Below are 24,825 nucleotides of genomic sequence, written 5' to 3'. Positions count from 1 at the left end.
TTTTATGTGTATATATGAAAAAATTCATACAATGTCTCCCTAAAATTTTTATTTTCTAAAATTCTCATTTAAATTTTGTATTTCTTCTCTTTTTTACTTTTCATATTCGTTTAATTTTCTTGAAAAAAAGTCAATTTTTTTTTTTTTAAAATCAAACTTCAATTTGTTTTCCTTTCAAAAAAGTCAAATGCATGTAAGCTACAGGTTCCCATACATTTAATCTGCCTTGACGTGTAGACTCGCCATGTATATAAATTATTAGCATTTGCATCAGCTTTCACCTTAGGAGGTTTTCTCTTTGATTCGGCTTTTCTTATTTGAGAGAGAGAGAGAATTCAGTTCTCACCGGTGAGATCAGAAGGAGAAAGAGAAGGGAGTGGTGGTTTCGGGAACACGTGAGAATCAGGTTAATTAATTTGTTTTTATTTATTTCTTTCTTTTGATTATTTCTTGATTAGTTAGGAACTAATTAGAGTTTTTAGAGAAGTTATATAATTAAATAATATTTGGATTATTTTAGTAATTTTTTTAGACTCTATCAAAATAAATAATTAAAATGAAACTTACTAATAAAATGAATTAATTATACATATAATATTTTACTTATATTTGAAATGAAATATGTTATCATGGAGTTCCCAGCATATCTTCAATTTAAGTAAACTAGGTTATTTTATTAATCCATTGAATGTGAATCCTCAAATGGATTTAATCTCAAAAAATATACGGAATAGATATACTGTTAATTAATATTTTAATTTTTGTACTTACAATTTTAGTTGAAATTTTTTGAGATGTGATTGTTGAAGGTCTCCTTAGGCGTTGGGCGAACAATGAAAATAAGATGGTGGTCGTGTTGGCAGCGGCTGATGATGGTGGTTTTCGTGGTGGTTGCTTTGATCTTAGATATGACAACCTCTGACCCACAAATTTATTTGATCCATAAAGCATGCAGCGGAACCCCTGCCTCGGTCTTCACCAACCTGAACAGCATGGACTCCTTCTTCGCAGATATTCGAAGAGAGCTTTCCAATAAGGACACGCACTATGCCATCAGAGAGACTGCCCTTGGTGACTTCCCTACAGTCTATATCATGGTTCAGTGCAGGATCTACCTCTCTGCTGCTGATTGTGTCGGTTGCTTTGATACCGCGGTGTCGGAGTTACGTACCTGCCCGTCTTCCATAGGTGCTCATATCACCTACGATGGCTGCTTCCTCAGGTAGCTTTCCTTTGTAAACATGCGCTCTCTTTTATTTTTCTCCTCTGGTTTCCCTGTTTTTTTTTAAATAATTTTTATTTACTAAATTAGAAAAATTACATAATAGTGGACTTTTGGGAGCATATTTACGATAGTACTTTCCAAAATCAAATCATTGTAACTAGGGGTGACAAATTACGACATGACTAGAATATAATACGAGATAAGCGGGTTTGAGTTGACCTTAAATGGGTTTGGATTATAAACGGGTTGACACGATTAACCCGTTTACTTAACCGTGTCAGGTTAAGATTGACGAGTTCAACCCGTTTATACCCATTTAACTGAATATATCATAATCATGAATATGACATATGTTTTATGTTACCTATTTAAACTTAATTATTATGAGTAGTTAAGTCATTTCAACATTAACCTTGACTGTACATTATGATTTTTCTTCTTATTTTGAATATTTGGATTAATTATAACAAATTTTTTCTAGTATTCATTAGTTGATTGAATATTAAATTTCTCGTTCTGATAAACAGGTCATTAACTCGTTTAATAAACCGATTGGATTAGCATTGAGGGTTCCTGGCACAATTATTAAATAGGTCGAGTTTGAGTTTACCTATTTAATATAATACCTTTACATCAACACGATACGATTATGACCTACGAACAAGAATTGCCACCCCTGTTATGAACATGGATGTGCACATTTCATTTCTTTAAATGCCCTCTTACTAGTTACTATTCAACTGCAATTCCTTAATTACCCCTTTTTATAACTATATTTTATGAGGTACCATATTTGTACTAGGTCTTTCTTTTGCAGCACTAGGTATCATCTTTTGTACATATGGGTGTCAATTCTGTACACCACATTTGTTTATTTTTATATATTTTTTTCCGAATAATTAAGCAAATTATATAAATTAAAAGTAGTTACCTTGGGCCAAAACAACCCAGCAAGCTGGAAACAAGCCCAATATATGAGCACAACCCATGAGAAACCCAGCCCAGTGACCCCCATAAAATAGTCTAGTTTAGTATTTCTATATTTAATGGTGTTCAAAAGTAGGTGGCACAATGTACCATGTTGGATGAGTAAATGAAGAAGCTGGAGTCCATTGTAACGGACTACGCATTTAGGTACCATATTTGTGCACTTATGTATTATTTTTGTGCAATTTGGTATCATTTTTAGTATAAGTAGGAACCATATTTTGTGCATAACATTTTTACTACCGGTGACCAATAAAAGAACTAATACTTTGATAACCTGTTATACTATAAAATGTTAGTAAGAGTCTCACTATGACAATCGATGATCAAAATTTACACACCCTTTTGATAGCAGGTAGTTGAAACATGTAGTATTATATTTGTACAATTAAGTATCACTTTTGTGCAATTGGGTACCATATTTTATACACGTGTGTACCATTTTTGTAAAAGGAGGGATAATTAAGGGATTTCAATTGTTCTGTAATTTTCCCTAAATTTTTAAACAAAAAAATTACACCCTTAATAAATTGGGTTATCGTGTAAAAATAAATAAAAATAAATAAATAAAATAGGGTTATGGAATTGTATCTTATTAATAACAAATCGAATATGAATTTATTCATAAATTATTTGCCATGTTATAAGATTGAAAATAAGTTTATCAAATTCATATCAGTCTAATTTAGTCCGAATCTAATCCGTTTACCGGCCTAATTGTAAGTGTGACTTAATTATCAAAGAGGAGAGATAAGGAAAGAAAGTCACACACTCACTTACCACATGGAGAGTTCAACTATCAACCTTCTACTTTTAGATGAAGCACTGTTACATTATAGACAAGAGGGAATTAGTGCCCACTGCGAAGGGACGTGCTCTCCTGAAATCTTTGTTTTTTTTTAATTACTTTTAAATGTATGTTTTTTGAAAATTATATAATTCCCCTTGTGAGTTTTTCCTTCTCTTTACTCCTTTTTCCATCAAATATATATATATATATATATATATATATATATATTTTGAGTGAGAACGGTCTATTATATGGAAAATAGCTAATTTTAATTCAAATTCTTATTTTTCTAATCCCTGAAGTTAGTTTTTGAGTTGTTGTGTTGAGATATTATACATGACATGGATATAGGCCCCCGTTTGGATTAGGTTTTTTAAACGTTGCTTTTAGATTTTTGGAGTAAAAAGCTATTTTGAGCCGTGTTTGGAAAAAAATTTAGAAGAGTTTTGGGTCCTTGAAAGAGCGTTTTAAAGAAGCTGAGACCCAACATTTTCAAAACGCTTTCTTGAAACAATACGGGAAGAGTTGGTATTTTAATAAAACTTTTTAAATGACAAGCATACCTTTTTTTATTACCTAACAAAAAAAATATAATTCCAAGCGTATTCCTATAAAAGTCCCTTTATTTTTCTTTCCAAACCCTAGTATTACAAATCTCGCCTTTCCTCTTTCAAATAAAAAAAAAAAAAATTGTTACATATCCCCTTTATATATATTCAAAAGACTGATATAATAGAGCATTCAACTGGAGGAAAACCCAGAAGAAGATTCTTGTTTGGCTCTCTTCTTTGTTGTTTAAGCTCCAATAAAATCATTGAATTGCAGAATCCTAAGTAAGCCACTAAAGGATAAGAACAATATATATATATATATATATATATATATATATATATATATGTGTGTGTGTGTGTGTGTGTGTGTGTGTGTGTGCATGTTGCAATCTATAATTTGATTTTTTTTTTTTTTTTTTTTTTTGGTGCCTCTCAGATTCATTACCAACCATCATATGTTTTTTTACTTCAATTTTATTTTATCTCAGTTTTGCTTGTGAAGCTATGGGTGTATATACAGGTAATATATGTGTTTATATGATTTACTTGATGATAGTTATGAAAAAAATCTCCAGGGCTAAGGCATAATAAAAGACGGACGATCACTGCCAACAAAATAAAGAAAATAAAATTCCTTCATTAATTTTTGTTTCACCTCAAAATTGAATTGGGAAAAAGTGAACTTTTATCAAAACACTATAGAAGAAAATAATTACAAAATAAGTTAAATATATATTATGTTGAAAATAAATAAGGAAAGAAAAATAATTAAATAATTGACTGTAGGAATAATTTCTTTAGAGTAGAATTAATTTATTTATTTAGATCATTTTATGGGCATCAACATGTTAAAAAAAACATAACTTGGTAAAAATGGTTTACATGTTAAAAAATAACTTAATTTTGTTATTTAGACCATTGTTTTGGACTTGTTTCACTGGTTTACATCGTAAAAATGCTCATTTGATTGATTTTTTAATGGCATATTGAAACACTGGTAGGAAATTTCTTAAAACGCAAAATAGGTTTTGCAATCTTTTTTATTATTATTATTATATATGGGTTGTTACAGATAAATTGAATGAAGGAAAAATAGTTATGTTAGTAGTAGAAGAGCTTCAATAAACTTTTTGCCTAACAGATAAAAAAAACCTCTTACAACATTAAAATCTATTCAATAATGCAGTTTCCAAACACTAACACATAAGCTAAATAAAAGTGATGGCACTTCTCTTTCAAAAGCTTCGCCAAACGGGCCCATAGACATTGGAGTTGGGGTCTTGAGAGACATGAAATGTGGCCCACTCCCAGAAGTCAGGCCCAAGTCCATTGCACAAAACAGGCCAATTCTGGCCCATATCACTTGAGTGTAAATTACTATCTTTTAAACCCACTTTATTATTATTATTATTTTTTTTCTCCATTTAAACCAACTTTATACTTGGGAAATACCCTCTCAGGTTTCCTTTTTCCCTGGATAAAAAAATCAAAACAGATAGTTGACCGTTATCCATATCAAAAGTCAGTTGAAAAAAATAAAATACTAAAACTAACCTTCTTTATTGTAAAATGTCCAAATCAACCTGCTCAATTATTATATATTTTTTTAAGAATAATGATAGGGAGATCAAAAAATTAACCGAATGTTTTTGTCCACTTCATATACTTAAACAGTTTTTAAAAAATAATTATTTAACCAATGACAAATATTCGGTGTTAATTTGTAAATTTCTTTTCGATCCCCTTATTATTACTCTTTCTTTTAACGGTTTACAAATAGCCACCATTAAATAATAAATATTACTCACTTTTTGAAGATACCACAGAATATATTAATCATAATCATAAAAATTACTCAGAAATACACAGCGCCTCCACCACCACCATCTCCTCTCTTTCCACCGCGCCGATCTTCCCCCCTCTCTCAACTGCGCCTCTTTTTCCACCACTCTCTCTCTCTATAATATATACACATATATATATATATATTATATATTATATATATATCTACAAATCAAAAGTAAAACACCAATATAGCTTCAAGCAGGACCTTCTCCGTTCATGGAAGCTTATGGCTTCACGATGGCTTGAGTCCGAGATCGGTGGGTTGGGGCTAGGATTGGGATTGTGTGGATGATTTTGGGATTGATTTGCGACGACGAGGTGACGGCTTGATTTACAAAAAAAATTCATGAATACCTTTCTTATTTTCTTTCTTTTTTTGCCTTAAATGATCTTCTAAAATTCAATAAAAATCACTAAAATTCATTAAAAAATGATTTTTGTTGAATTATGTTGTAAAATTTTGCATATCAGTGCACTTTGAGCACCATGTGCATGGTTGAAAAAAATTAACGATTGCAATAATTGAATCCGTTACATTATGCGAATCCAGGCCCGATGTAAGGCCGATTCAGTTACATCGAGACTGGTACCGCCATTGCGAGTAAGTTTAATTTTCTTTCCATTCTTTGGTGTTTGTGCTTTGCTGGTGTTGTTGCAACGAATCTCAAATCTCAATTCTTGGACTACAGTTATCCTAACTTGTGTCTTTGTTAGAGCTTAAGTTCGTATACGGCAATTGGTAGCCTAACATTATTCGGTCTTGAATTCAAGTTTCCTTATCTGAAATGTTTAAACTTATATATATATATATATATAGCCTTCAATAAGTGATGATGAGCAAGGCAAATTTGTTGCATGGTCGAAAGTTTCTCAATTCTCACTATTTACTTATTTTGTAAAGGTATGAGATCTACAAGTTTGATGACCAGGCAGTCCAGGCTGAGGCGGCTCCTCATCGGAAATGTGGCAATCAAAGTGAATCTCAGGCAACTGCTTTTAATGCAGCTGTAAAACAATTATTAGCTGATCTTAAAGTCGCGACACCCAAGATTATTAATGGTTCATTTGCAGCAGCAAAGAGTGAAGTGGCTGGTGGTAGTGCAGCAGTGTACGCGGTGGCACAATGCATTAAAACATTAAATGAGAGTAGGTGCCAATATTGCTTGACAGTGGCACATGACGACTTATATTATTGTGTACCAGCTGCATACGGTAGGGCTTTTGAGGTCGGGTGTTTCCTAAGGTACTCGAAGACCCCTTTTTTCGCAGATAACCAGACAATAAATATCACCCATTTCCTTGGAGGAGGTGAGGCCTAATTGGAGAAAATAAATATTTGATGTCCTTTCATGACATTTATTGCTTTTTGAGATGGAAGTTCTGCATCTAATTTTTTAGTTCTCTTATCCATGTATTTGTTGCGGATAATGAATTTCCATCAACCGACTCAACTATCTGATATTATTGAAAGTTAAATTCCACATTCACATCACATCAACAAAAATATGTATAGAAATAACAATCAAATACATCCATGCACAACATAATATATTACATATTTCACCTAATTATTGGACTACATCCATGGGGAGAGCGATTTCCACTATTATGAATCAATGAAGTGAATATATAACCACATGTCAAAATCTCACTCACTCACTAAATATTTCTTTTGAGGCTACATGTATACATTACAGAATTACATATACTTTCCCCTCTCCTTACAACATTCACCCTTAATCCCCTTACATCTTTTCTTTCTCCTCTCTCTCTCTAAACCCATCTCTATTTATAGGGTCTTCAAAACTTAATTCCACGTTGGACAAATATTCCACAACTATAAGGAGTTACCATATCCATTTCCAACTCTAAAATAGTAGGTACAACTTCTTCCCCAAATCTTCAGCCTTTTCTCCAAGTCTTCTAGCTTCCAAAACTGATTATGAAATTGTTTCTGACAACTTCCAATAACTCACTATCCAAGTTGAACCTGTCCAACCCCATTTGAAGAGATTCAACTTTGGAAGTAGCCAAAAGTCTTACACTTGAACCGGGTCAACTTTGGTGCTTAGTGTAGCAATTCATGTACATTCTAAACTTTATTTCTATCTACAAGCTTTCCTTTTAACTTCATTAAAAAAATAAAAATAAAAATAAAAAATAAAAAATCATCCTTTGAGCATCCAAATTTTTTACGTAATCAACACTTGATCAAACTATGCCTACACGTATGTTATCTAATATAGTTCCACCTCAAATAAGGATCTCTTCATAACTCCACTTCAACTGAAATTTCTCCACCTCAAATAAAACACTATTGTGAACTTGAGAAACACTTTAATAGTATTTTCTTGCTAAGTACAATTATAACATAAAAATGTACCTAGATTGTAACATAATATTCTCTATCCATAACAAATTAGTTCCTCTTGCGTTATGATTGTCTGCAAGATCATCTTCCTTTTCCATTATAATGTATTAAATGTGTAAGTTACTCAAAATATTTTCTTAGTTATTCAACTAATTTTCTACCCTAATGTTACAGGGTCAACTGGAGATAACGGGAGAACCCCTTTCCTTGGAGAAGGTGAGGCTTAGTTGGATAAAATAAATATTTGACGTCAGGCAAATCCTTTCATTACATATATTGCGTATTTGAGATGGGAGTTCTCTGCTTCTAGTTTTCTAGTTCTCACCCATAATTTTTTTTAGTAGGTGCAATTTATAACATAAAATTGTAGATCGATTGTAGCTAGTTTTGTCACAATTAAAGTGCCTCTCGCATTAATACTTACACTTGGAACTCATAACATCCTCCTAGTCGGCCAACTAATTTTTTAACCTAATATTGTTACAGGATCAGGATCAGCTAGAGATGGGAACAAGCATAGATTAGCGATTATCATAGGTAACATAATAATAGAAAAATAATGTCTCTATGCTCCTTACATTTTATTTAGCATTCCAGGAAGACAATCTTGCAAATACTGCATATAATTTGAGTTAAACTGAGCTAAATTATTTTACGTTTGCCCCAAAAATTGTTTGAAAGAAATTTACAAATGGCCATGCATAAACTCTCAGCATCTTTAATCATCTATAAGCCCAATTGAGATAGGGCTTATCTACTAAAATATCTGAATATAAGACCTACCTCCACTCTTTTCATGCAGGTATTTTAGCTGGTGTGTTTGGACTTACATTTGTTTCTGTTGTGATGATCATATACTACTGTAAAAGAAATGACTTCTCAGGTAATGCATTGGTTTTCTGGAGGAAGAAAACAATAAATGATCGAAATGTTGAGGCAACAATAAGGAACTATGGATTTCTTACTCCAAAGCAGTACAACTATCTAGATCTTAAAAGAATGACCAACTCATTCAGAAACAAACTAGGTCAAGGAGGATATGGTGTCGTATACAAAGGAAAGTTATTAGATGGTCAGCTTGTGGCAGTGAAGGTCTTGAGTGAAACTAAGGGAGACGGAGAGGAATTTATCAACGAAGTTGTTAGCATTAGTAGAACTTCACATGTCAATGTAGTCACTCTTTTGGGTTTTTGTTACGAGGGGAATAAAAGAGCTCTTGTTTATGAATTCATGAGCAATGGATCTTTGGACAAGTTCATCTATAATGATGCATCTGGGAATTCAATCTATCATCTGGAATGCAAAATATTGTACCAAGTTGCAGTTGGTGTTGCTCGGGGGCTAGAGTATTTACATCGAGGTTGCAACACAAGGATTGTTCATTTTGACATAAAACCTCAGAACATTCTTTTGGATGAAGACTTTTGTCCCAAAATCGCTGATTTCGGCCTTGCTAAATTAGGCCAGAGGAAAAGGAGTACTATGTCCTTGGTGGATGCAAGAGGAACTGTTGGATACATTGCTCCAGAAGTATTTTATAGGATGTTTGGAGGGGTCTCTCATAAATCTGATGTCTACAGTTATGGGATGATGGTTCTTGGAATGGTTGGTGGAAGAAATGATAATGAGGCTGGAACAACCCATTCAAGTCAAGTATATTTTCCGGACTGCATATATGAACAGTTACAACACGGAGAGGATCTAAGACTTAATGGTGTTACAACTGAAGAGGAAAAATAATTAGCAAGGAAAATGGCCATAATGGGTTTTTGGTGCATTCAGACCATTCCAACAGATCGCCCATCAATGACTACAATAGTAGAAATGTTGGAAGGTAGCTTTCAATCCTTGCAAATTCCATCTAAACCCGTCATAGCTTCTCATCCTATGTTGGAACAAGGAACTTCTGCATCATTTTCACAAAGTTAAGAGTACTGACTAAAAAATGGGGCTTTAAAACTGAATGAAAGTAGAATAATGAGAATGAGCTCTTTTGTTGTCTTTTTTTTTTTTTTTTTTTCCTTTTGATGTGCTTTTGGCTTAATACTATACTCCATGTTTGTTTGTTTCTTTGTGTTTTGTTTTTTTGTCCTCTATCTTATCATGAATTGTAGCAAAAGTAGAATTGCTGCTTTGTGTATTACAGGAATAATCCTATATATCTCATTACATTTCAAGAATTTCAAGTGATTTATGCATATTATTTTCTCGTTACACTCTGTTTCATTACAAAATCCATTTACGATCATGAATGTGGATGTGCCAGAGTTTGCAGAGAAAATAGTTGGGTTGATACAAACTGTATTCTTATGCGACAGAATCCATTCTGCTCACTCTAGCTAGGACAACTTTTATCCCCAGCCTAATTAAAACTTGGGAACGAAATCAGGTTCCTAACCTGAGTTCTTCATACGTTCAAGCCAAGTTCAAACACTAAAAGTGGGACTCAACTCGAGTTTGCGCTCAAGCAGTTGAAAGTGAGACTTAATTCGGTTCAATTGCAGGCATTCTAATTAGGGGTATGAGAATAGTAAGTTTGTAGTGCATTCAGACCAATCCAGTACTAGATTGCCCATCCATGACTACTTTGGTGGAAATGTTAGAAGGAAGCCTTCAATCCTTGCAAGTTCCACCTAAACCCATCTTATCTTCTCCTCCCAGATTGCCACAAGAATATTCTTATGCATAATTAGTACCACAAAGTTCGAGTATTGAATGAAAGAAAAGGTTTTTTTTCAAATTGAATGGAAGAAGAATGTCAATGAGCTCTTCGATTATGCTCTTCGTTTTGATGTGCTTTTGGCTTGATACTAATACACCAAGTTATGTATGTTTTTTTCTCATTTTATCTTTAAATTGTAGCAGAAGTATAATTGTTGTCTGGCTTATTACAGCAATCTTGTAACGTTCATTACTTTTCAAGAATTTCAAGTGATTTTTGCTCTACTATTTTTCATTACACTCTGTTTTACTTAAAAAAAAACATCCAATGACCTCACCGTAGGACAACTTTTATCCCAGCTAAATTGTTTTGGAATGAAATTACCTTCCTAACCCGATTTCTTCATATGTTCGAGCTAGTCCCACATCAAACACTAAAAGTTGGACTCCGGCCTCAGCTTGAGCGTCTTGGAAGTGCATATAGAGGAAACTTTGTCCGTTTGTCCATATTTTTAGTTTTATTAGTCTCACAAATAGTTGTTTATTTTTAAAATCAATGCATTATATTTTAAAATATTTCCATTTTACCGTTATTACATTCAAATTATAAAATAATTAAAGTTTGAAATAAACAATACTATAACCCACAAGAGAATAACTTTTACAGAATTTCCAACACCTGTATTCATATTAAAGGACAAATTATATCACATGGACCCACGTTCCCAACACATGGACTTTGGGTCCGTAATTAACACCAAAAGATTATTACCAAATCTCCATGGCCATGCTATTAAGAGTTCTCTGTAACGTATGTTGGTCTGGGATTATACCAAAGCTCCGCCGCCACGACAACACTCTTGTCGGACAACATTAGAAAAAAAAAAAAAAAACACTCTTGTCGGACGAACACCCAACTTCTCAAAATAATAATAATAAGATATTGGTTTACGTGTGTCCGTGTGGGACGGACACCCAACCAGGGTTGTCCGTGCTTCATAGGGTTTATATTATTTATATGTTAGGAAGAAAAAAGATAAAGCAGTGATGAGAAAGAGAGAGGAACTTAACTCGAGCATTCTGAGTTAACCAAAGGAGTTTAAAATTTATTGGATGGAGTAGTAACAGATAAGGACGGTCCGTTAAGTGCAGGGACCAAATGCAGAAGATCCGCGTGCGGTCTCTTTTATACCCAACCAGTCTTTAATCAAATATATATGACAATGGGGATTCTCTTTTAATCAATTGAGTAATAAAAAATATGTAGTTTTATATTCAATGAGTCTCCTTCAGTTCCTGCTATGAAAAAATAGAACAAGTCTCAATATGGTTTCATCAAATTCTAGTCAAATAATGCGAGTTTACATGTGTCATTATCATGAATTAATTTATTTACTGTAGATGGTTTTAATTGCAAATCCACAATATTCTACGAACTTTATTATTCTAAAAGATCATTGTGGTATGAGTGGATGCTTAGATCACGAATTTATTAAAAGAATTGAGCCTTGGACCATGGTGCAAAAAAAAAATTTGGTCAAACCGAAAATGCAAACTGGACCAAACTGGATCGGACAATTTGGTTTGGTTTGCTAATGGTTTAGTTTGGTTACGGTTTTAAATTTGTAAAACCGTAAAGATACTGTTTAAAACCAAACTAGACCGAATCAAACTGTTGTGTTATATATATATATATATATATATATATATATATATATATATAATTGTTTGTTGTTAAATTAATAATTCTAAATCTATTAGGTTATTAGAAATTCTGAATTTATTTACTTTAGTTACAGAAGTGATAGAAAAAAATGAATTAAAAGTTTTGAATATATTAATAATTCTGAATGTGTTGGTAACTTGGTTTATAGTTTGTACGTGAATTTTGAAATATGAATACTTCTGTAAATAAATAAATAAAGTGGAATCGAACTGAACCAAATCGATTTTTCACGATTTGGTTTCTTTGGTCAAATGGTTCGATTTAGTTTCAAATTTTATGAATCCGTTAGAATTGATTTGGTTTCAAAAACACTCTTAAATCGATCCAAACCAAACTATGTGCACCCAACCAAACTATGTGCACCTCGACGGAGCACTAGTTGGAATTCCATATGGGAACATGACTTGACTATTGCACCAATTTAATCCAGCATTCATTAATGCCAACTGGCATGATGGACTAACAAAAATAATAGATTCATGCTCCCAAAAAGAATTGAACTACAACAATTAAGTATGTTTAAGAGAAAAGTGCAGAGAACACACCTGAAGTATATTTCGCGTAATATTTTTATTCTATATTTAAAAAGATGTGCAAAAAATACTCCTACTATTTTCACATTATGCAAAAATACACCATTTGACATAAATTAGTGATGTACGTAATATTTGTTTTTTTTTTTTACTCTTTATACTACTAATCTCATAATATAGGGGTATTATGTGCACATTACCTCATTATAATTATTATTATTTGAAACTTTTTTCTTTATATATATCTCTAAATAATTTTTTTTTTTTGAATTTGTCAAACAAGAATTCGAATTTTTTGGGAATCTAGTTTACTCTTTTTTATTAAACTTTTTATTTTTTATTTTTTATTTTTTATATTTTTTCATACCAACACTCTAACCAACAAAAATAAAAAATAAAAAAAAATTCAGAGTTTGGAAAAATTTTGGGCTTGCTTAGTTTGTAACTATGAAAACTGTTTTTTGTTCTTGGAAAAATGAAAACAGAAAACTGTACAAAAAATTCTGTTTGTTTTAGTTTTCTTAAAACTATTTTTTAAAAACTTAGTTAGAAAAATGTCTGTCTTTATAGAACAGTCTTCTATAGTTCTCTGAAAACAGTTCTCAGTTTTCTAAGTTTCTGAGAACTATTTTCAGAGATACAAACCAAGCATGCCTTTCGTACTTTATTTTTGTTTTTTATTTTTTATTTTTATCTTTACTTGTCCATTACCGGCGTCCTTCAATAGTATCATTTTCTGTCATTTTATAAAATTATTTATTTTTATATATTTTATAAAATAATTCATTAAGAGTAATTTAATCAACTTATGGTTTAAATTTGTCAGAGAAACTTATTTGCACCAAATTGAAACTTTATAGGTATTTTTTGCACGAGAAGGACATCACCAATAATGTCCTTTTCAATCATTTTATAAAATTATTTTTTTTATAAAATAATTTAATAAGGATAATTTAATCAATTTAGAGTTTAAATTTACCTACAGAATGTGATATGAACTGTAAACCTATTTAGGGGTGTTTTCTGGCCTATGATTAACCAACTTTCACCTTTACTTTTTAAAATGTGCTACGTCACCACCTCTTATCTTTTAAAATTTGTGGATAACAGTCTCAGTTATGCAAAACAAATCACATAAAATAATTGTAATATGCTTATTTACCTTTCTACCCTTTTAAAAATATATTTATTTTATATATATTTACTTTATATAAGGGTGTTAACTGTACTTTTAACCTTTTACTTAATCCCCCACCACCTTTCAGGCTGTCAAAACTCTCTCTATATTTCCTCTATATTAAGGAAACTCAATGCTAACAACAGTCTACAATCAAGCAAGATCCTTATCAGTCAAGGAAGATCACCATCGTCAAGCAATGAAGCCATATTTTCAGGAATCTGTCTCATACGTATAGGATATAATTAATTGTATTTACCATGCATCTTCTTGCGTGTGCTTTCTAGAGTCTTTCTTTGCACTCCATATATACTTGTATCTGATACACAATACATCCACACTGTGAAATACAATTGTTTACAACATTCTTATTTTCTTACACTCTATAGGAGCATTCTCTCTCTCAGCTCACTCGGTCTCCAGTAACCTCAAATGTCATCATATCAAAATAAGCTTGTTTACAAATTGTTGAAGATGCTATTAAATCTCCAAATTATAATAATATTTGCTATATGTATAGTTCCAGTTACAATCATAGCTCAAACCCCAACCAAGTGCAACGCATCGTGCGGCATTTCGTCAGCCAAACACCTCCCTTTCCCATTCGGCTTCTCCGCCGGCTGCCCATTCCGTCTGAATTGCACCTCAACCGGCGACATTCTCATTCATGACTTTCCGGTCCAAAAGGTCACTCCCGACGTCATTCTGATCAATTTACCGGCAAAATGCGACCGACCCATCACCGCCCTCCACCACCTCTTCGGCCAGAACTATGCTCCAACGTCGTGTAACGGAATTCTGCTACAAAACTGCAGCTTACCGATCAAGCCATGTTTGATTCCGACCACCACGATTCAAACCCACTTCGAATTGCTCGATTGTGTTTCGGAAAAGGGTAATAATATTAGCTGTTACTCGGAGCAGAATAATCAGAGTCGGTTCGTTGACTATACTAAGGTGATACAGAGTGGTTGTGTGTCACTTTTCTCGGCCATCTCTTTAGAGTCATTGGGGAATAATTTAGATGTGTCGATTGATGTTCAGGCGGTTCAATTGGGGTGGTGGCTTGAAGGAGATTGTGACTGTTCTCCAAATGCGAATTGCAGTATGGTTGAGTCACCGGTCGGAAAGGGATATCGGTGTCGGTGCTTAGAAGGGTTCGTCGGTGACGGGTTTCCGGCCGGTTTGGGCTGTCGGAAAGGTGCGTTTCAGTTGCCTTAACTAATGGGTTTATTTATTTATTATGGTGTATAATACACTGAATTTTGGAGGTTCAAGTTAAATGATATAAAGCGGGAGCAGGAGCCAATTTGAAAGCCTGAGCGTGAGACTGGTAGAATTGTGCGTAAAAGTGGGAGGGTGTTCGAAACGTGAGAGCGACACCTATTAAAAAAAATAGTATGACTTAGGTTTAACTAGGTTGATTTAAATGAACTATTTTTTGTTTTAAAAAACATAATAATAATTGACAATAGCTGTTTGGAGGTGCTTCTGTGTCTCAAAAAGTCCTTCTAGTTTTTCAGAAGTCATTTTTTATAATTCTGTAATGTTTGATTACGCATTTAATAAAGGTCTTTTTCGAAAAACCAAGGTCCTAGTCCATTTCAAAAAAATATATTTTTTTCTTGAATCATTTCAAAAAAATAAGAAAATGTTGATTCTCCTTTTAGAATTCAAATTTTTTTTAATAAAATAAATTTAGAATTTAAGAAAAAAATTTTGGACGGGAATCGAATTGCTCTGAATGTATATGTATATATGGGGTGGGGATTAATCCGAGCAATTCGATTCTCATCCAAAAATTTTATAAGAGACTGAATTTAAACTTTAAAACCCGAATTTATTTTAGATGAAATATAGGCAAAGGTTTTAGTACCCCGAAGAACAAATTTGGGTAAGGTACTTGAGACCGTGGGATGAGAATGAATTTAAACTTTAGAGCCTGAATTTATTTTGGATGAAATTTGGGCAAAGTTTTTAGTACCCCGAAGAACAAAAAAAATCCAAAGATTCTGAAATATAATGATAGTTGATAACTTATATATTTAAAATTAGATTATTAATACTATCATCAATCATGAATTCCACTTATAGGAGATTGAATTTAAACTTTAAAGCCCGAATTTATTTTGGATGAAATTTAGGCAAAGGTTTTAGTACCCCGAAGAACAAATTTGGGTAAGGTACTTGAGACCGTAGGATGAGACTCAATTTTAACTTTAGGGCCCGAGTTTATTTTGGATGAAATTTTGGCAAATGTTTTAGTACCCTGAAGAACAAAAAAAATCCAAAGATTCCGAAATATAATGATAATTGATAACTCATATATTTAAAATTAGATTATTAATACTATCATCAATCATGAATTCATCATACGGGATCATATTATTGTTATAAGATTATTTTATACATAGTGTTGATGATGGATTCTGCGCAACCTGGATCTGATCTGACTTCCTGAATAAAGAGAAGAAAAAGTGATCCTACGAACACCGGTGTGTTACCGGTGGAGTAGGCTCAGACGAACAAGTCAGTGTGAATGATAATCTCCCTGGAGAAATCGAGAAATTGAGTTAGGGTTTATTGCGTACCTCAAAACGTTGATTCCCCCGCCTTTTTTATAGGGCTTAGGTTAAGATGTCACGTAGAATTACCTTATTGTAATATGTAGACTTAATCCTCATCGTAATCTTTAATCCTTATCACAATCTTTAATCCTTATCGTCAGCTGTAAAGCCTATCTCAATCTGTAATCCTTATCGTAATCTACAGAGCCTATCTCAATAGTGCGTTAATTTAGTAATCTTCCCTTAATTATGGATATTTAAATTATACATCCATCAGTTGCCCCCCGTTTCGGAGGATTGCTTGTCAAACCACCGGAACGTTAATTCCAAAATATCACATAATAATATATAGTTAGAATTGCAGAGCCTTGTCTATTAGCCTGACTTATATTGTCATTTCGCGAATACAGTCGGGGGTCATAGTATCACATTAGCAGCTCATATATGTGGCAAGCTCGTATATTTGTCGTATATTGGCAAGCTTGTATATTTGTCGTAGTGCCACATTGGCAGCTCGTATATGTGGCAAACTGCCATGCTGGTAGTCTACCGTTATGTGGTAAGCTGCCATGCCATGCTGCCGTGGCAAGCTGTCCTGCTGGCATGCTGCCGTTATTTGTCAAGTTGCCCTGGCAGGCATGCTGTTTTATTTGGCAAGCTGCCCTGCTAGCATGCTGCCTTTATTTGGCAAGCTGTTATGCTAGCATGCTGCCGTTATTTGGCAAGCTGCCTTGCTGGCATGCTGCCTTTATTTGGTAAGCTGTCCTACTGGCATGCTGCCGTTATTTGGCAAGCTGCTCTGCTGGCATGCTGCCTTTATTTGGCAAGCTGCCCTGCTGGCATACTGCTTTTATTTAGTAAGCTGTCCTACTGGCATGCTGCCGTTATTTGGCAAGCTGCTCTACTGGCATGCTGCCTTTATTTGGCAAGCTGTCCTGCTGGCATGCTCCCATTATTTGGCAAGTTGCCCTGCTGACATGCTACCGTTATTTTATACTTGATTTTATTGACATCTTTAGTCGGCTAGTCCCTTTAATAAGGAAAGTAGATTAAGACGAGTTTCACTTAACTCGTAATAAGGTAAGTAGATGAATACGAACTTCACTTAGCTCACCCTTTAACAGGGGAAGTAGATTACTATGAGCTTCACCCAACTCACCTTTTAACGAGGGAAGTAGATTACTATGAGCTTCACTCATCTCACCCTTTAACAAGGGAAGTAGATTAATACGAGCTTCACCCAGGTCACCCTTTAACAGGGGAAGTAGATTAATACGAGCTTCACCCAGGTCACCCTTTAACAGGGGAAGTAGATTACTATGAGCTTCACTCAGCTCACCCTTTAACAAGAAAAGTAGTTAACCCCTCATCTTTTTACGAGGGAAGTAGATTACTATGAGCTTCACTTAACTCACTCTTTAACAAGGGAAGTAGTTAACCCCTCATCTTTTTACAAGGGAATTAGATTACTATGAGCTTCACTTATCTCACCCTTTAATAAGGGAAGTAGATTAATACGAGCTTCACCCAGATCACCCTTTAACAGGGGAAGTAGATTAATATGAGCTTCACTCAGCTCACCCTTTAACAAGGGAAGTAGTTAACCCCTCATCTTTTTATCGAGGGAAGAAGATGAAGCTGACCCTTCATTCTTTTAAGGGGGAAAGAGGTATGGTCTTGACATGGGAGTCATCTCCTCTGACGGTTGTCTCGGGATGTTGGCAAATCGTTGACACTTGTCGCAATTTTGAACGAAGTCAAGTGCATTTTTCTGCATGGTGGGCCAATAGTATCCTAGTCGGATGGCCTTGTTAGCAAGTGACCTACCCCCAGCATGGTTTCCACAAACTCCTAGGTGGATCTCCCTTAAAATGTAGTCAGCTTCCTCGCTAGAAACGCATCGTAAATACGGCATGGAGAAGTTTCTCTTGTTGAGCACCCCTTTGATAAGTGTATACCTAGCTGCCCGCATCTTGACCTTTCGAGCTTCTACTCGGTCTGTTGGTAGCACCCCATCCTTGATATATCTGATGATAGGATCTGCCCATTCCACACTCAATATCGCTTGTTGCACTTCAATTTGTCTCTCCTGAGATATAGATGGTTCGTCCAAATATTCCAGTGGTATATTCTTATTGATCTCAGGTTCAATGCAGTAGCTAGCCGGGCTAAAGCGTCTGCTTTCCCATTCTCTTCTCGTGGTATTTGATGAATTAAGAATCTTTGGAAGTGATTCTTTAATTCATTCATCTTTTGTAGGTAACTCTTCATCTTCTCGTTTCGTGCCTCATATTCCGCTTGAACTTGTCCAGTGACCAGCTCGGAGTCGGTGTAATTGCTTAACCCCTAGGGCATTTGCCACTTTTAATCCTGCTATCAAGGCTTCGTACTCTGCTTTGTTGTTGGTTGCGTTGAAACCAAACCGAAGTGCGTACTGTATACTTTCTCCCTCTGGGGAAACAAGAACAAGCCCAGCTCCGCTAACCTGAACATTAGATGACCCATCCACGAACAAGTCCCAGACTACTTCTGGGCCCATCTGCTCACTTAAACCTGGTTCTGTCGAAAATTGGGGTTGTTTCTCCTCTTCTGGAGGGGTAAACTCAGCTAAGAAATCAGCCAACACCTGAGCCTTTACTGCTGTTCTTGGCTTATACTGAATGTCGAACTCTTCTAACTCTACTGACCACTTCATCAGTCGACCAGAGCTTTCTGGCTTGTGTAGAACCTATCGAAGGGGTTGATCTGTTAGGACCACTATCGTATGCGCTTGAAAGTATGGTCTCAGTTTCCTGGCGGACACAATTAAAGCAAAGGCCAACTGTTCCATCCTTGGATATCTTTCCTCTGCACCCCTAAGTGCTCTGCTCACGAAGTATACTGGCCTTTGGACCCCTTCTTCTTCTTCTCGTATCAAAGCTGAACTGACAGCTGTCGTGGAGACTGCAAAGTATATGTATAGTTCCTCTCCCGGTATGGTTCGAGATAGTAGTGGGGGAGAACTAAGGTATTGCTTTAGTTCTTTGAATGCCTACTCATATTCTGGGGTCCATTCAAAAGCCTTCCTTAGCACACGAAAGAAAGGTAGACACCTGTCAGTTGACCGAGAGATTAGCCTACTAAAGGCAGCAATCTTCCCTGTTAGTCGTTGTAGATCCTTGGTTGATCTTGGCGATCTCATGTCAATGACTGCTCGGATCTTCTCTGGATTGGCCTCAATTCCTCTTCTGCTTACCATATATCCCAAGAACTTTCCTGAGGAAACCCCAAAGGCACACTTGCTGGGGTTGAGTTTCATCTTATGACTCATAAGTACCTCGAAGGTCTCCTGCAGGTCAGTCAAATGGTCTTCAGCTTTTAAGCTTTTCACCAACATGTCATCAATATATACCTCCATGTTCTACCAATTTGATACTTAAACATTGCATTCACTAGCCTCTGGTATGTTGCACCAGCGTTCTTGAGCCCAAACGGCATTACTTTGTAACAGTACAAACCTCTATTAGTGATGAAGGCCGTTTTTTCTCTATCTGAGGTGTACATAGATATTTGGTTGTATCCAGAATATGCATCCATGAAACTTAATAGTTCATGTCCAGCCGTTCCCTCAATGAGCATATCGATTCTTGGGAGAGGAAAGCTGTCTTCGGGTAAGCTTTGTTAAGGTCGGTGAAATCCACACATAGCCTCCATTTTCCATTTGCCTTCTTCACTAGGACCACATTTGCCAGCCAGTCGGGGTAGTACACCTCTTGAATAAAGTCGGCTTTTAAGAGCTTTTCCACCTCTTCTGATATAGCCTGATTCCTTTCTGGAGCAAAAGTCCTCATCTTTTGTCTGACAGGTTTGAAGTCAGGATTTACATTTAGGTGGTGCTCCATGATAGTGGGGTCTATACCCGGTATGCCTTCATGTACCCATGCAAATACGTCTTGATTCTGGTCTATCTGTAGGTTCCGCTCTATGAAAGTCTGGTCTATCTTTCCCTTCCAGCCCTTCAATCGTAAATGCCTCTTGCGATTTTATTTTTCTGAGAGAGGCGACATAACATTCGCGAGCCATTGTTTGGTCCCCTCTTATCTCTCCCATACCATATTCAGTTGGGAAACGCATCAGGAGATGGTAAGTGGACGTGATTGCTTTCATAGCATTTAATGTCGTTCTCCCCAGGATAATATTATATGATGATGGGCAGTCCACCACTACAAAGTCCATCATTACAGTGACCTGCTTTGGATTGGCTCCTGCAGTAACTGGAAGGGTAACTGCCCCCAGTGGATATACTTTGTCGCCTAAAAATCCCACCAGTGGTGACTTCATGGGTCGGAGCTTCTCTCGGCCAATTTTCAATTTCTCGTACGCCCTAAGAAATAGTATGTCAGCCGAGCTACCATTGTCTATTAGTATTCGTCGAACAGTGAAATTAGCAACGACCATGGAAACTACCAGAGGGTCATCATGGGGCTGGTGAATTCCCTTGTCATCTTCTTCAGAAAAGGTTATGACCGGCTCCTCAACTCGAGGTAATTTGGTTGGAGGACTTGTCATTCCAACTTCATTCACCTCTGAAAAACTCCGAATTCTCCTAGCATGAGCCTTCCGAGCTGAACTCGTCTCACCACCACCAGCGAAGCCACCCGATATAACTTTAATCTCACCCATTGGTTGGTGTTGAGGAGGGCGATCATCTCGGCCCTCCCGGGCTGGGTTGGAGCCTCCTTTTCCATTTCTAGTTGTGAATTTGCGTAAATGACCTTTACGAACAAGGTTCTCAATCTGGTTTTTGAGGTCGAAACAATCCGCTGTGTTATGTCCATGGTCCCGGTGAAACCTACAGTATTTATCTCGAGACCTCTTTGTTGGATCAGCTTTTAGCTTTGGTGGCCATTTCAATGATGCGTCATCTTGAATCTGCAGAAAGACTTGCTGTACAGATGTATTTAGGGGGGTATAGTTATTATACCTGCCTGGGCTCGCTGGGCGGCGAAACGATCTGTCAGCCTGGTTGTTTGAGAATTTCTTGTACTTCGATTCCTTTTCCTCCCTAGTGTTAGGTGCTGGCCTCTTCTTCTCCGACCTCTTATCTTCACCATCTTTGTTTTTTCGTGCATTCATAGCATCCTCAGCGTTCATGTGCTTCCATACTCTAACCATCAACTCTGTCATGCTTGTAGGGGCTTCTTTTGATAAGGAAAATAGGAACTTAGAAGTCTGTAGTCCTCCCATAAAGGTTGTGAGGGCAACCTTGTCGTCCACCTCTTCTACTTGCAGCATATTAGCGTTAAAACGACTTATGTAACCACGGAGAGACTTTCCCTTCTGCTGTTTCACATTCAATAAGTGTGTTGCTGTCTCCTATGCCTCTGCCTAGCGATGAAGTGTCCAATGAATTGTTTGCTCAACTCATTAAAGATTTCAATGGAGCCTAGCTTTAATTTATTGAACCAAGGACGAGCCCAACCCTTTAGTGTGGTAGGGAAAGCCCTGCACATAATCTCATCCGGTACGACTTGTAAATACATAAGAGCTTTGTAGGTCTCCAAATGATCGAGAGGGTCCCGCGTCCCATCGAAGCTCTCAAGAGTTGGCATATTAAATTTGCTAGGTAGAGGACAACTCATAACATAACAGCGAGACTAAATGCTAGGTTGGTCTTCTGTACCAGATCGTTCACTGTGGCCTGGCCCTTCCCTTTCATTGCTTGCATGACGTCTTTGACCCTAGTTCTCAGATCTTACATCTACAGATTGAAATAAGTGACATCTTCAGTCTTGTCACCAACACAACCAGAGGTACCTGCACGGAGCCTGGTATTATTCCGTTCAAGAGACCGATGGTGATGGCTTCTCTGTTGACCCCCTATTTGACTAAGCTCAGCGTCGTTGTCAATCCTACGGGAGTCATTCTTGGGTACTTCATTATTCTCCACCTCATTAAGGGCGGCTAAGCGTTGTAGAATCATTGAATTTTTCTGGACTAATTGGTTCATTCCCTTATTTAGGGTTTAAACCTGTTGTTCCAACGCTGTGACGCGTTCCTGATCGTTTGGGACGGCGGGGGGTTGCCTCGTCGAGTCCCCTTGATCAGAAGTTTGCAACGCTTCGTATTCGCCAGCAACCAGACCAGATCGCAATCGAACCATACTTTATTTAGAGAACTAAAATCGTTCCCACAGACGGCACCAACTGTTGATGATGGATTCTGCGCAACCTGGATCTGATCTGACTTCCTGAATAAAGAGAAGAAAAAGTGATCTTACGAACACCGGTGTGTTACCGGTGGAGTAGGCTCCGACGAACAAGTCAGTGTGAATGATAATCTCCCTGGAGAAATCGAGAAATTGAATTAGGATTTATTGCGTACCTCAAAACGTTGATTTTCCCGCCTTTTTTATAGGGCTTAGGTTAAGATGTCATGTAGAATTACCTTATTGTAATCTGTAGACTTAATTCTCATCGTAATCTTTAATCCTTATCACAATCTTTAATCCTTATCGTAATCTGTAAAGCTTATCTTAATCTGTAATCCTTATCGTAATCTGCAGAGCCTATCTCAATAGGGCGTTAATTTAGTAGTAATCTTTCCTTAATTATGGGTATTTAAATTATACATCCATCACATAATTTGGTTGATTTTTGTCACACTTTTGGCACGTGAACATAATCTTTTATTTTTTTTAATATTTATTTGTTAGTAAATTATTAAAATTTGGAATGGCCGAGAAAATTGAAAAACTCATAAAATCTGTACCGTATGGCACGGGATAAGACATGATGAATTTTTTGCACTTAAATTTGGGGCTAGCCCATATTAATGTTTTAAAATCTTGGTTTGACATGAGCTTACCCCTTAGCCTGCCCCACCTATCAAATCTCACCGGTATATATATATATATATACATATATTTTGATTGATTGATGTGGATGGACTTATGCTACTCATTCCTAAACTTAGTTTTACTTTTATTGGGTTGTAAAATACTGGTGATGGTAGGAGAAGACCACTTGGTAAGGACGCGTGTTGACGGTGACCAATTAACTGTTTAAGTGATATTTTTGTTCAAAATATAATCTCTTAAATAGACTATAGTTAAAATACCCTCTCATGTTAATTGAGGGAAATTTTTTTTTTTTTGCTAAAATAATTCATAAGAAGAATTTTTTACTAACAGATATATCCCAGCTTTAAAGAGTTATCGGAGTTGTTTTTTTGGGCAGTTCGTCCTACTTTTATATCCCAGCTTTAAATTTAGTTTGCCCAGGTTAAGTTTGGATATTGGTTTTTGTATTGCATTAAAAGTTGCATTTGGCATTGACAGTTGTGTTCATTTCTACGTTCACGCGCATAAATTGGTCAAACGTATACAGTAAGCCATACTGATTTTGGAGCTTGACTGGGGCACCCTTTTGAAATGCCCCATTTGACGGGCCCAATAAAACTGTACTAAACTTGTCACACATGGTATTTTCTAACCTAACTCATAAAAGTAAACAATAAATAATAAAAAATAAAATTCTTATCTAACCAATAGTGTCCAAAAGTACTTTATAGAATAGTAAAAAATAATCAAAAATTGTAATATAGTGATATATCCTCTATCTCTATATTTTAAAATGGAAAGTAAGAGTTTGGGTCATTACACACGTTTGTCCCAAAGTGGGCTCGAACTCCACCCCTCAAAAACTCTTTTTTGAAGATGGATTGGTTACACCAATGAGTTAGAAGAAAAAACCAAATTCTTAACTTCTTTTTCTCTTTTTTTTCTTTTTTTTCTTTTTTTTTTTTTCATTGCATATAGTATTCCAAATTTAAGATGTGATCTCTGATTTTTATTTATTTTATATTTTATATTTTTGTAGTTCTCATCTCTTTGTATATTTTGTATTTATGGAGTATACTTTTAACATAAAAATGTAAATACAGAATTAACCATCCATCACAAAAGTTCCCCCCATATATGTAATGGCTGTGTGCAAAAGCAATCATCTTATGCGGTCGTAATATATGTCGTATACATGTTAGTTTAAGTAAAAATGTTCTCTTGATAATCAACCAACTAATTTTACTCTTATGTTACAGGTTCATCTACAAATGCTACCGAATCAACAATACATAATAGGTTGAAGATTGCAGTAGGTAACATATATAATAACAGATAAACTAATATCTCTGTTCTGTGCTCCCTACATTTTTTTCATTACTCTGAGTTAAAAACTAGGCTAATACTCATTACTCTGCGCGCCTTAATTAATATATAATTGTTTAAATAAATCTATGTGTAATTCTCCTTAATCTCCCATTTAAGATATGGCACATAAATAGAATAATATATGAATAAATGACCAACGTATGGTCTCCATTCTTTGTTATGCAGGCATCTTAGCCGGTGTGG

At 35.5% G+C, this 24,825-nt stretch overlaps 3 protein-coding genes and 1 pseudogene across 4 annotated transcripts; 3 read left to right on the top strand and 1 right to left on the bottom strand.

Annotated features, from left to right (window-relative positions):
* Positions 1-276: 276 nt before the first annotated feature.
* Positions 277-8,395, top strand: LOC132316107 (cysteine-rich receptor-like protein kinase 42). Of its 2 annotated transcripts, XM_059814619.1 has the most exons (5): positions 277-406; positions 810-1,222; positions 6,300-6,706; positions 7,944-7,985; positions 8,256-8,395. In XM_059814619.1, exons 2-5 carry the CDS (start codon positions 834-836, stop codon positions 8,327-8,329), a joined length of 912 nt encoding a protein of 303 aa, XP_059670602.1. In that variant the 5' UTR covers positions 277-406; positions 810-833; the 3' UTR covers positions 8,330-8,395. The 2 variants fall into 2 exon arrangements, with proteins under 2 accessions (XP_059670602.1, XP_059670603.1); XM_059814620.1 differs by lacking the exon at positions 277-406 and having other exon boundaries at positions 413-1,222.
* A 220-nt stretch (positions 8,396-8,615) lies between these two features.
* On the top strand, positions 8,616-9,698 carry LOC132316106 (LEAF RUST 10 DISEASE-RESISTANCE LOCUS RECEPTOR-LIKE PROTEIN KINASE-like 2.1; annotated as a pseudogene).
* A 4,642-nt stretch (positions 9,699-14,340) lies between these two features.
* Positions 14,341-15,087, top strand: LOC132316235 (wall-associated receptor kinase-like 14). The gene has a single exon (XM_059814741.1). The coding sequence runs from the start codon at positions 14,341-14,343 to the stop codon at positions 15,085-15,087; it is 747 nt and encodes a 248-aa protein (XP_059670724.1).
* Positions 15,088-20,342: 5,255 nt separating this feature from the next.
* LOC132316234 (uncharacterized) lies at positions 20,343-21,707 on the bottom strand. The gene has a single exon (XM_059814740.1). It carries the CDS (start codon positions 21,705-21,707, stop codon positions 20,343-20,345), a length of 1,365 nt encoding a protein of 454 aa, XP_059670723.1.
* Positions 21,708-24,825: the final 3,118 nt, after the last annotated feature.

Source organism: Cornus florida, unplaced genomic scaffold, assembly GCF_030987335.1.
Source record: "Cornus florida cultivar Cherokee Brave unplaced genomic scaffold, ASM3098733v1 CherokeeBrave_3.0.0_Hap2_Chr07, whole genome shotgun sequence".
Taxonomy (NCBI): domain Eukaryota; kingdom Viridiplantae; phylum Streptophyta; class Magnoliopsida; order Cornales; family Cornaceae; genus Cornus; species Cornus florida.
Note: the sequence above shows the minus strand (reverse complement) of the source record. Positions and strands in the feature narration are given on the sequence as shown.